Source organism: Erpetoichthys calabaricus, chromosome 2 (assembly GCF_900747795.2).
Source record: "Erpetoichthys calabaricus chromosome 2, fErpCal1.3, whole genome shotgun sequence".
NCBI lineage: Eukaryota > Metazoa > Chordata > Cladistia > Polypteriformes > Polypteridae > Erpetoichthys > Erpetoichthys calabaricus.
In genome coordinates, this window is record NC_041395.2 from 348,919,568 (window position 1) to 348,933,644 (window position 14,077).

General features: G+C 43.0%; 1 protein-coding gene across 1 annotated transcript in view; it reads right to left on the minus strand.

The window, feature by feature from the left end:
• The window catches only part of LOC114647408 (uncharacterized), a 62,845-nt gene that overhangs the window by 4,584 nt on the left and 44,184 nt on the right, over positions 1-14,077 (minus strand). The window contains exon 4 of the mRNA XM_051923500.1: positions 7,135-7,319. Within this exon, the coding sequence (XP_051779460.1) occupies positions 7,135-7,319 (185 nt within the window). The remainder of the gene's footprint in view (positions 1-7,134; positions 7,320-14,077) is intronic.

A 14,077-nucleotide genomic window follows, 5' to 3' on the forward strand; every position in this document is an offset into this window, starting at 1 on the left:
AAAGGACAAAGGGATTAGTGTGGGCACATCCCAAAAAAATAAAAGGGCACCAAAGTCTCCAAGTTAAGACTGGCACAAACAACATTACGGGCACCCTGGAGGTCGGACATGTCCAATATCTCCTGAAAAAAGTGGGCAAAGCAGCCGAGGGTAACAACTGAAAAAGGGAAAGTGTGGGAGCAGAAGATCTGAAAAGCTGCAAGGAGTGGAGGGCTACACCTCATGACGATTTCTTTTTATCGATTAGTTGACTAATTAAAGAAATAATCGCTAATCTAATAAATAACTTGTTGGTCTAAATCACAGGTCACTAATAGGCGGACCGCGGTCCTGGTCTGGACCCAGACATCTCATCGAGTTTTATTTAGTTTTGGCGGAGATGACATTTTTACCGGCGACTCTTTCCTGACAGTGTTTCTACACCGCTACTCAGTGAAAGGGACCTCTTATGTGATCTGATTGTTGCCTTCGTGGGTTCGAGTTGGTTGGGTTTAAGTATGAAGACTGAGATTGGTCAAAGTGAAGGCCAGAATGTCAGCCAATCACAGGCAGAGTAGGGCGGGCCTTCACTGAATAGAGGAGCAGAAAACCGGCACTCTGAGTGAAAACAGCTGGCACTCTTGTGGCAACGGCAGTGACATGGAGAGAAAAATATACAGGAGTGAGAAGACAAGAGAGAGAAAAGCGACGAAATAGTCAATGTGCCATGGCTTTTGCTAAACGGCGGAAGCTTGACGCTGAAAACCGGGCTTTTAATCTGGAATGGGCCGAGGCGTTTTATGTTCATACTTCCCATAGGAAGCTCGAAACCGCTGTGTCTCATCTGCTCTGAGACGGTGGCAGTGGTTAAAAGCGGGAAACTAAGCACAAAATTACATTTGAGAAAAGTTACCCACTAAATTTGCCAGTTAGGCTATACAGTAAATAAGCGATCTTAAAGCCAACTAATGATCGGTCAACTAGGAGTTTAACACATTCATTTACTGGCCAACAACTCGCCAACGAGTCTTCTCTTTAGAGATGCGTGGATTTTGGGACATCACAAAAAAACATTCAGTGATGACAATCTTCACACATGCATGAGGATGGCACTGACACCATTCCAGCCCAGATTTAAAATCCTGGCAGACCAAGCCAGAGCTCACTGGTCTCACTGAACAAGAGAAAGTAGGCAGTGGGATACGAGGGGAAGATACGGTCAGTTACTTAAAGATGTTCACATTTACTGGCAAACTGCTTATGCCTGTTGAGTTGTGCACTTATTAAAAACTCGTATAGATTTTATTTTTATATGAGGCCAAGTCTTTTTTTTGTTGAAACGTTAAAACTTGTTTTTAATTATTATGATGATTATTATTATGAAAGTACTTATTATTTATAATTCTCAGTTGAATATCAAATTTACATTGCTTTTACTTTTGTCATTTTTCTTATTGTATTGTATGTAGCCCTCCAGAGTCGCACTGAAAATAAAAATTGTTGAAATAGCATTGAACTTTATTCGTTTGATTTGAGTCACTGACTTCACACAGTGCAGATGTTGATACAATGGCAATGCTACTTCAAAATATATAAATTGTAATGTAAAAATTATAATGCAACTTAAATATGATGATGCTGCGGACCTGTACATGGGGAAATGTTCTCTATCCGGACCTCCTTAAATCATAATTGGCTACCCCTGGTCTAAATAATATTTTGGATCACTCTGTTAAAAATCTAAGAAACACCAAAAAGCAAACATGAAAAACTTTATCATTAGAATATTAATCCTGTATTGTGTAAAAAAAAAAAAAAGTGCAAAAAGAAATGCAAACTCAAAACAAAATAATTCCAGTTGACAAAGAAACATTTGATAGCAAAAGTAGTGGAGTTTGAATCCAACATCAGAGATCAGATCGGCAAAGGTGCAAAAAACGCAAGACCAGGTGAGAGTGCAGTTTGTCTGAATCAAGCATATGATCGCTTAGGGGGTCCAACTCCAGGTCTGGTGGGCCGCACAGGCTGCAGGTTTTCATTCTAACCATCTTCTTAATCAGTGAGCCGTTTTTTTTGCTGCTGATCCACTTGTTTTGCCTTCATTTTAATTGACGTGACTCAGACCCCTTAGTTCACAGGTGTCCAACGCCAGTCCTGGGGGGCCGCAGCGGCTGCAGCTTTTCATTCTAACTCTTTTCCTAATCAGTTTTCACTGCTAATTAACTCCTTTTCCCTGTTTTTAAGGATTCAGTCCTCTCAATTGAGTCTTTTCTTCATTAAATGGCAGCCAAACAGAAAGGAGACGTGAAACGAGCCGACAGGTGACCAGCTAAACTGCAACGACAAACTCCAATCAATTTCACTCCAATCACTTTCTTAACGAGAAGCCAATTCTTGCTGTTATTTAAACTCGTTAGTAAGGCTCTGAGGCTCGGGATCTGCACTGGGAATCGGAAGGTTGCCAGTTCGAATCCCGTAAATGCCAATAGGGACTCTGCTCTGTTGGGCCCTTAACCTGCAATTGCTGAGCGCTTTGAGTAGTGAGAACAGCGTTATATACAGGCAAAGAATTATTATTATTATTATTAATTCCATGGCCTGTTGCTGCTCTCATTCTGCCGCGGCAGACATTTCCAAGACTGTTGATTTTCTGTTTTTTCTAAGACCGCTGTCAAAATGTTTTTGTGACCTGAGAGATCAGCCTTACTGAGACCACCACTGTTCTTTATTTTCAGATGTTATGTGATGGGCACAGATGAACTGGTCATGTAGCGGCTCATTTTGTGTCTCATTATTGTTTACCTGCTCATTAAGGAAAAAGAAACAACAAAGGGGCCTGAGTCACGTTAATTAAAATTAAGGCAAAACTGGTCACTAATGAAGATGATGGTTAGAATGAAAACCTGCAGCCACTGCGGCCCTCCACCCGTGATATAATCGGTCCTCAATAATCATACTGGTGGGGAGCTCTGCAGTACAGTACTGTACATTACAAGCGCCAGCCTAGTACTGCATTGCTGCCCGGGTGAAGTCTGCAGTCTTTTACATGAAGGACCTGCAGATGAACTAGGCACCGCCATGTTGATCTCTAAAAAGATGGTAGAAACACGACACATCGAGATATGCTGCACCAACCGACACAATTACATTGACAGGCCGTAACAGCACTAGATTACTGCCCTCCATTTAAAGAATTCAGATCACTTTGTTTAATAAGTGATGCCGTTCAATGCAGTGAAGAGTGCCCTGAAGTGTACATTGGAGAGCCCAAACAGCCGCTACACAGGAGGAGTAACACCTCAGGGCTGGAATCAGCTGTGTACCTCCATTTGAAGGACAAAGGACACTCATCTGAGGACATTAACATCCAGATATTGGATAGAGAAGACGAGTGGTTTGAGAGAGGGCTGAGGGAAGCTCTGCATGTGCAAATCAACAGAGGTGGAGGCCTTAGGCATAATCTGTCTTCAGTTTATCACGCTGCGTTTTCATCCATCCCCAGGAATATCAGGCCCAATTCACACCTCCACCAGGTGGACCACCCTTATGGGGGTAGGAGGGGCTGTTAAAGGTGTGACGGTTACATCTACCCATGCCTTCCCCTTCCTTTGTTTTACTCAATGAGCCTATTCAGGGCAGGTGTGAAGCGAAACTAACCTGGAGGATACAGCTGTGGTCTCTTACAACATTCCTCAGACTGAAGATGATGCTTGGATGAGCAGTGAAACGGATCTACCTGACAAGAACAAAGTCCAGTTGCCGTGACTCAACTACCAGATAATTTCACCTGGATGACTGAGAATCTTCACAGACATATTTGATTAATAAGACTCGACTGTCTCGGCTGAAATAACCTGCCAGCAGTCACATGATATCATGTAACCAATGACTAAGCAGTCACTGATGGCCTTACTGCTTATTTCATTTTCCATTCCTTAATGACGATGCTGAAGAAAAGTGAGCTGCTGTACTGCCAGCGTCAGGAAGGGAACGGGAAAAACACAAAGGGAGCGCACAGAAAACAGAAAGCCGTGAGAGACGCCAAAATAAGAACCGAGAATCGCAAGTCACGAAAATCAAGAACAAACAAAAATAAAGATCTCCATTTGTAAAAAAATTCGGAAACTCCTCCAGACAAACGAGGTGACACACAAAAATATTTATTGCTGAATTTCAGCTTCCTAAACATTGTCACCTTCTCTATAGTCCCCCCTCCTGATCTCCACGCCGCATATTCCGTTGATTGAAACAGAGCTGGAAGTCTTCTCGCTTGAGGCTCTTCAACAGGCTTGCCGTTTCTGTCTTCACTTCATCCATTGAAGAAAAATGTCTTCCCTTCAGGTCACTTTTGATTTTTGGGAACAAGTACAAAAAAAAAAAAAAAAATCACTGGGAGCTAAACTGGGCGAATAGGGAGGATGATGGAGGGAGGACAGGAAGGTTTTAGTCAGTCAAAAACTGCTTTATGGAAAACGCATTGTGCGCTGGAGCATCGTCTCGTCTTGCTGTTTGATTTTTTTCACCCGACATTATCATGGCTACACATGTAGCGATTGTTGTGCAAATACCGACTGGGCCAGTCACAGGATACCCCTAGCCGGCCGGCACTTTGGGAGGGAGTGTAGGATAGAGGGGATAGTGTTCCAGGATTTACCTCCGGCCGACCTCCAGACGGTTTTCCCAGGAAAGCCCCAAGCCCAGTGCAGTTATTTTTGTGTCTCACCTCACAGCATGGGATTTAAATACCCGTCACCATTAGAGATATCAGAATGGCACAACTTCTAGTAAGTGCCTCCTAGCAAACCATGACTGGGTCAAGACAACAAAGGTTTAAAAGGCCTTTAAATTAGAAAGAATTATTAATGTCTTACAGAACTTCACCAAGAAATGAGAATGAAGTAATCCACAAAGCAAGAGGAGCCCTGGAAACCTTAAGATGAGAAAAAGGTCTTGAAGGAACGTTTAGTTAGCATTACAACAAGTGAAAACGTACTGCTCTCAACAATTAGGAACCCTCAGCACACTCGTTTTTCTTATGTCAATCTTCTTCTTCTTTCAGCTGCTCCTGTTAGGGGTCACCATAGCACATCATCTTCTTCCACCTCTTTCTGTTCTCTGTATCTTGTTCTATCATACCCATCACCTGCATGTCCTCTCTCACCACATCCATAAACCTTCTCTTAGGCCTTCCTCTTTATCTCTTGCCTGGCAGCTCTATCCTTAGCATTCTTCTCCCAATATACTCAGTATCTCTCCTCTGCACATGTCCAAACCAACGCCATCTCACCTCTCTGACTTTGTCTCCCAAACATCCCACCTGAGCTGAACCTCTAATGTCCTCATCTCTAATCCTGTCCATCCTCGTCACAGACGATGCAAATCTTAGCATCTTTAACTCTGCCACCTCCAGCTCTGTCTCCTGTGCCACCGTCTCCAGCCCATATAACACAGCTGGTCTCACTACTGTCCTGTAGACCTTCCCTGTCACTCTTGCTGATATCTGTCTGTCACAGATTACTCCTGACACTCGTCTTCATGCTTTCCACTCTTCACTTCTCTTCCACAATCCCCATTACTCTGTATTGATGATCCCAAGTATTTAAACTCATCCACCTTCGCCAACTCTACTCCCTCATCCTCACCACTCCACTGACCTCCCTCTCATTCACACACATGTATTCTGTCTTGGTGGTCCTACTGACCTTCATTCCTCTCCTCTCATATCTCCATCTCTCCAGGGTCTCCTCCACCTGCAGATCACAAGGTCATCAGCAAATATCACAGTCCACTCCTGTCTAATCTCGTCTGTCAGCCTGTCCATCACCATTGGAGATAAGGAAGGGCTCAGAGCTGATCCCTAATGTAATCCCAGCTCCGTCACTCCTACCACAGACCTCACCACGGTCACACTCCCCTCGTACATATCCTGTGCCACTCTTACATACTTCTCTGCCACTCCCGACTTCCTCATACAATACCACAGCTCCTCTCAGTCACCCTGTCATTTGCTTTCTCCAGGTCCACAAAGACACAATGCAACTCCTTCTGGTCTTCTCTAAACTTCTCCATCAACAGCCTCAGAGCAAACATCACATCTGTGGTGCTCTTTCTTGGCATGAAACCATCCTGCTGCTCACTAATCATCACCTCACTTCTTAACCCAACTTCCACTGCTCTTTTCCATAACTTCATGCTGTGTCTCATCAGTTTTATCCCCCTGTAGTTACTGCAGTCCTGCACGTCCCCTTATTCTTAAATATCGGCCCACCAGTACACTTCTTCTCCACTCCTCTGGCATCCTCTCACTTTCCAAGATTTCATTAAGCAATCTGGTTAAAAACTCCACTGCCATCTCTCCTAAACACCTCCATGCTTCCACAGGTGTGTCATCTGGACCAACGGCCTTTCCCTTTTGCATCCTTTTCATTTCTTATGTCAATATGTTCAGTAAAAACTCACTCCGATGGTGCGCTCTCTTAAAGACCACCCAGCCCAGTTTCAAGTTATTTTTATGAATGTCTGGTTCAAGATGCACTCCAACTGCTGTAGACGGCTCATAATCAATACTCTCACAAATGACCATGGAGCTAAACGCTTGCGGTGCTTTTATTAAGTGACAAGATGGCCGTCGCCCATTCTGTTAGCGTGACACGGGAGAATTCATGACGGCTAATTAAAGAATTTTTTTTCTCTGCTCTGTGAATGCGCCCCGTCAGAGTCCTGATAGTTTTCAAAGTGCACAAAGCAGACGGGAGTTGGATTTTCAAGGAGCTCTGAATGTACCACCACACAGTCCCTTCTGTCACAGAGTGTGATATGATGTGCCCGTGCCCAGGGTAGCTGGTGGTCTACCCTCACAAGTGGTTTTGGCCATTTTAGTACGGACAGAGATATTTTTGTAAACAATGCAAAAACTCCAACACGGACAGGAATGGGTTTTGTTGAAAAACTGTGCTTATAAATGAAAACACGGCTGTGTGGATGTAAGCCTGCAACTCCCACACAGCGGTGCACAGATGAAGAAAGAAACAAAGACAAAAACTGAAACTTCATTTGGTTTTCAGAAGGACACTGGGGAGAGAGTCAAGAAAAAGATTTGAATTTTTGGTTAAAGTGAGAAGACAACTTTAGAAAAACGAAAGAAATGCACACTACCTGAGCTTTCAGATTGTCCTTCCAGTCCTGAGACTCCAGAGCTTTGAAGCGGCCGCTGCTGTCCGATGACACAGACAGGCAGAGGGGCCGGTGACTCCGGATAGACAGCTGGGGGGTGGCCGCCTTGACCACCGGCTTCTGCTCGGGCTGTTCATTTCTACTCATGATTAGGTTTGGGCATGAACCTGCAAGAGGGCAAGAGATGGAGGTGAGCATGGAGAGACCCCCACATACACAGAGCAGGGGCCTGAAGTGAAAACAACTTGCTGGGTGATTAGATGGCAGACAGAGGTAAACCACAACCTGCTTGAAGTGCAGAGCACTGCCAACTGGACTTCCAAACGCCACAAATCACAGAGTCAATAAACCAAAGCTAAACCTCCCGAGTTCATGGCTGCTGCGCCGAGGCAGGCTGCTTGGCTGAATCCACAATTATTAGGCCTGCACTGCACGAGCAAATGTGCACACGCAAAGAATACAAAAACTCAGCACAGCTGTGCAAACAGAAAAAGTACAAATATTACAGACGTCCTCAGAACTACAGCTTGGGCACATCAGGTTCATAATGGGACACTGACTTCCGTTCAGCCATTCACACGCTCAGCCTGCGTCACGCATTAGAGGACCGAGGTGACTCCGTGTGTAAGGTGGGACGCCAGCTTGACTTAATATGGCGCCGTTACAAGGCGCTTCACTGGGCTGACACCACATCAAATAAAAGAAAGGCAGCAGTGGTAGATCCCCGGGGGACTCAAAAGGAGGGGCAGTACAGGTGCATCTCAATAAATTATACAATATCATCGAAAAGTGCATTTATTTCAGTAATTCAGTTCAAAAAGAGAAACTCATATTCCATAGATTCATTACACACAGAGTGATATATTTCAAGCGTTTACTGCTTTTAATTTTGTGGATTATGGGCTGCAGGTAATGAAAACCCAAAATTCAGTATCTCAAGAAGTTAGAATATTACATAAGACCAATAAAAAAAAAAGATTTTCAATACAGAAATGTTGGCCTACTGTCAAATCTGTCCATGTAGGCCAGGGGTGTCGAACTCCAGGCCTCGAGGGCTGCAGTGGCTGCTGGTTTTCATTCCTACCATCTTCTTAATTAGTGACCAGTGTTTGCTGCTGATTACTTCTTTTAATTAACTTGACTCAGGCCCCATAGTTTCTTTTTCTTTAATTAGCAGCCAAACAATAATGAGACACAAAACAAGCCACCACATGACCAGCTCCCCTGTGCCCATCACACAATATCTGAAATGAAAGAGAGTAGATGGTCTTGTTAAGGTTGATCTCTCAGGTCACCAAAACATTTTGACATTGGTGCTCTAAGAAAGAACAGAAAAACAACAGTTTCCAAAATGTGTGCTGTGGCAGAATGAGAGCACCAACAAGCCATGGAATTAAATAACGGGCTTAATTAACAGCAAGAATTGGCTTCTCATTGAGAAAGTGATTGGAGTGAAACTGGTTGGAGTTTGAAGCCCCAGTTTAGCTGGTCATCTGTTAGCTCGTTTCACATCTCATTTCTGCTTGGCTGTCATTTAATGAAGAAAGGAATCAATTCAGAAGGCTGAACTCTTCTAACAGGGCTATTAAAGTGATGGGGAAAATGTTAATTAGCAGTGAAAACTGGTCACTGGTTAGGAAAAGGGTTAGAATGAAAACCTGCAGCCACTGCGGCCCTCCAGGCCTGGAGTTCGACACCCCTAATGTAGGCACTCAATACTTGGTCGAGGCTCCTTTGGCATGAAAGACTGCATCAATGTGGCGTGGCGTGAAACTTGTGAGGCTTTTGCTGTGTTTTTTAATGATATTAGAAATAATATAGTACATCTCCCCAATCCTGATCCTCTTAAACTCTGGTACTCCATTAGAAACAAATTCAATTCTTTCACCAGGATAGATTTACCTGATTTAGATAAAATAATTTCTCACCTGAGACCCCCCACCTGTGTCCTTGACCCAATACCAACATGTTTTTTCAAAGAAGTATCAGGCGAGCTAATTGATAGTATTCTTGACACACTAAACTCGTCATTAGATATGGGGGTCTTCCCAGACTGTCTTAAGACTGCTGTAGTTAAACCCCTGCTCAAGAAAAATAACTTCGACGACTCTGCTCTTGAAAATTTTAGACATATTACTAACCTGCCTTTCTTAAGTAAAATCCTGGAGAAGGCAGTCATGACTAACCTCAATAAACCTGCGATTCTTGATAAGTTTCAGAACAAATCACAGCACAGAAACTGCACTCGTTAAAGTAGTCAATGCAGACAGAGGCCGTCTATCTGTTCTCATCCACTTAGATCTGAGTGGCACATTCGATACCATTGATCACAATATTCTTAGAAATCGCTTTAGTCAGTGGGTGGGCCTCTCTGGCAGGGTCTTAAATTGGTTTGAATCCTACCTGGCAGGGAGAAAATTCTTTGTTAGTTGTGGTAATTACACTTTAAAGACCCCTGATATTCTATATGGTGGTCCACAAGGCTCTCTCCTGGGTCCGCTGCTCTTTTCAATCTCCATGCTTCTGTTAGGTCAGATTATCTCGGGACACAAAGTGAGCTACCACAGCTATGCTGATGACACGCAGCTGTATTTATCAATAGCACCTGAGGACCCCGACTCTCTTGATTCACTGACCCTCAATGTCTTACTTGTGTTTCTTAATGGATGAGTAGTCATTTTCTCAAACTTAATAAGGAGAAAACAAATTTTAGTGATTGGCAATAATGGATATAATGAGGTTATTAGAAATAAACTTGATGCATTGATGCAACTTGATGCATTAGGATTAACAGATTTCTGTAACACACTCCTCACAGGTGGCGCAGTGATAGTGTTGCTGCTTTGCAGTAAGGAGACTGTGGAAGATTGTGGGTTCGCTTCCCGGTTCCTCCCTGTGTGGATAGCGCTTTGAGTACTGAGAAAAGCGCTATATAAATGTGATGGATTATTATGATTATTATTATTAAAAGTCAAGACTGAGGTAAAGAATTTAGGGGTAACTACTGACTCGGACCTAAATTTTAAATCACATATTAATCAGATTACTAGGACAACATTTTTCACTTAAGAAACATATCAAAAGTTAAACCTCTTATAACATTGAAAGATGCTGAGAAAGGAGTTCACGCTTTTATTTTCAGTCGACTAGATTTCTGTAACACACTCCTCTCAGGACCACCCAAAAAAGACATCAATCGATTAGAAAGAGTGCAGAATGGCGCTGCTAGAATCCTAACTAGGAAAAGAAAATCCGAGCACATCTCTCCAGTTTTGATGTCACTACACTGGTTACCTGTGTCATTCAGAATTGACTTTAAAATACTGCAGATGGTTTACAAAGCCTTAAATCACCTCGCCCCATCTTATATTTCGGAATATCTGACACCTTACACTCCAAATTAAGGGTGGAGTGGTGGCTCTGAGGCTAAGGATCTGTGCTGGTATCCCGAAGGTTGCCGGTTTGAATCCCCGTCACTGCCAAAAGAGATCCTACTCTGCAGGGCCCTTGAGCAAGACCCTTAACCTGTAGTTGCTCCAGGGGCGCTGTACAATGGCTGACCCTACGCTCTGACCCCAAGGGGTATGTGAAAACTAACAAATCGTATAAGGCGAAATAAAGAGCAAAAAAAAAAAAAAATTGTAACCTTAGACCTTCAAATGAGCGTCTGCTTAGAATTCCAAGAGCTAAACTTCAAATAAGTGGTGAGGCAGGTGGCCTTCTGCTGTTAGGCACCTCAAATCTGGAACAGCTGACCAATAGAAATTCGCCAGGCCTTTCCATTCTTCATCGCTGTCCTTACTTCCTCCTTGCTAATCCGTTGCACTTCCTGATTCACTATCTCCACATCATCCAACCTCTTCTCTCTCTCGTTCTCTTCATTCAACAGCCTCTCAAAGTCCTCTTTCCATCTGCTCAACACACTCTTCACTTGTGAGTACGTTTCCATCTTTATCACCCTAACCTGTTGTTCATCTTTCCCAGCTCGGCCCCTCTGTGTAGCCCACCGGTCCTTTTCTCCCTCCTTAGTGTCCAACCTCTCATACAACTCATCATACGCCTTTTCTTTAGCCTTCACCACCTCTCTCTTCACCTTGCGCCTTATCTCCTTGTACTCTTGTCTACTTTCTGCATCTCTCGGACTATCCCACTTCTTCTTTGCCATCCTCTTCCTCTGTATACTCTCCTGTATTTCCTTATTCCACCACCAGGCTTCCTTTTCCTCCTTCCTCTTTCCAGATGTCACGTCAAGCACCCTTCTTGCTGTCACCCTTACTACATCTGCTGTAGTTTCCCAGCTGTCTGGTGACTCTTCACTGTCACCCATTGCTTGTCTCACCTTCTCCCTAAACTCAACCTTGCAGTCTTCCTTTTTCACCTTCCACCATTTGATCCTTGGCTCTGCCCTCACTCTCTTCCTCTTCTTGATCTCCAACGTTATCCTACAGACCTAATAAATTTAAATTGTAATGAAAAAAAAAATAACGCGTTTGTTTGAACTAAAAGACTTTCCTGAAGAACAAAGACAACAAGAACCACATCCCCCTTGCTGTCACCTACAATCCACATCTTGAAGCACTTCGAAAATTTATAAAAGAACTTCAGCCAATGCTACACAAGGACCAAACATTGAAAAATGGATTTCCTGAACCTCCTTTCCTGGCATACAGATGACCACCAAACCTGCAGCCACTAATTGTACAAAGCTCCCTGAGTGGACCAACAGAAAGTGGCACAACTCCCTGCCTACAGAAAAGATGCCAAACGTGTGCTCACATTAATAATACAGACGTGTAGTTAAACCACACAGCCGACTAGAACATCACATAAAGGGCTCATCTTCCTGCAGATCATCTAACGTGGTCCACCTCATTCTCTGTATGAAATGTCCAGACACTGCACTCACTGTATGTGGGAGAAACGGACAAACACTCCGCCAGAGGATGAATTTATACAGGTGCCACATTAAACATGGCGACAGAGATGTTCCTGTAGCGGCCCACTTCAGCAGCCATGGACACTGTGAGAGGGACGGTGTTTATGGGTAACTTCAGAACACAGCAAGTGAGAAAAGAATGGGAAGTCAAACTGATGCTAAACTGTAACACATTACAACATGATTTGAATAGAGAGGAGACTTTAATGGCCAGATATGAGGACTGTTGGCACCGCTGACCCAGACAACCTGTCTACAGACCCACATTGTATGGAAAAACTCATCAGAAACTTCCAAAGACTTTGTTGCAGTTGCGTGTTGTACCGTGTTAGCCATAGACTGATACAGGAGAAAGTAGGGTGAAATGACCCCTTTTATTGGCTAACTAAATAGATTACAAATGAAAGCTTTCGAGGCAACTCAGGCCCCTTCTTCAGGCAAAGTGTAGCCTTATCCAAAGATCTTGACCAGACGTTCTCCTCTCTTGCTAAATGAATCTTAGCCTGAAGAGGTCTATTCATTTTTCACATTTAAGATGTCTCACTTAAAGGTTTCCCAATGTCGTTACTTGTCCTGGTGTGTATATAAACCACAGGGAGCTCCAGTCTCTGTATTCCATCTCACCTGAACAAGGGCCTAAGACCATGAAAGCTGGCATACTGTTATACACACACTCTAGGACAACAAACAACATTGGTAAATCTTTAAATGAGAAATTTTAAATGAACAAAATTAAAATTAAATTTAAAATAGAGTGTGTATATAAACATAGGGAACTCCAGTTTCTGTATTACATCTCGCCTGAAGAAGGGGCCCGAGTTGCCTCGAAAGCTGGCATATTGTAATCTTTTTAGTTAGCCAATAAAAGGGGTCATTTTGCTTGACTTCTCAGTACATTGAAGAACTGGACAATGAAAACGTTTTATTACCTGAAGGCCAGTGAGCATAAGTAAAAGAACTGGAAAGTCTACTTTCTTACCCCTTTACTGTCACCAAGAGGTTGCAGGTTGTGAAGATTTAACACCCGGTAAATTTTTCTTGGAATGGAAGAGCTTGATATATTGCCTGAACAAAAGTGAAGGGTTAATCACTGATGGCATTGTATCTTCAATGAAGAAGAGAGAGAGACTCTTACTGGATAGTCAAATCTTGGTAGCTGCTATTTACGTTGATCCAATGAGCCAAATTTTGTTGAGCTGTGACCAGACTGGTAATGGAGAAAAAGGCCCTCTATGGTATAGCAGTTGGCCTGAAGGGATTACTACCACCTGAAACACCACCGCGGGATGAAGCTAGAAGCACTGGCAACTCAGGATCATCCTCTTCAAAGGAAGAATTAGACTTGGATTCCTACTTGGACAAAATGGAAGTTTCAAAAGCAAAGCGACGTCGCCTATGCGTGAAAGAGAAACGACCAGTAAATGTCCAAATAAAGAGTTTTCTTTAAAGAATGAAAAAAAGTTGAAAAGTATGATCGCTCATCGAAACGGACTGTAGAAGAAGCCGTCCTTGTTGATCCAGAGATTATTAGTGATGTGGCTGGAAGTGTGACAGCAATGCCACCCACCCAAGTCAGTGTTGAAAGACGAGTTCAGTCAGATTTACAAGCTTCTATGAGAGAGGATCGATCTGGCAGAACACTGCATTGACTTCATTTGGGATTGCATTTCACAGCCGTTCTACTCTACAACGGTGTTCCAAGTTTAATATACAGGTGCTGGTCATAAAATTAGAATATCATGACAAAGTTGATTTACTTCAGTAATTCCATTCAAAAAGTGAAACTTGTATATTAGATTCATTCATTACACACAGACTGATGTATTTCAAATGTTTATTTCTTTTAATGTTGATGATTATGACTGACAACTAATGAAAGTCCCAAATTCAGTATCTCGGAAAATTAGAATATCAATTAAGACCAATGCAAAAAAAAGGATTTTTAGAAATGTTGGCCAACTGAAAGGTATGAACATGAAAAGTCTGAGC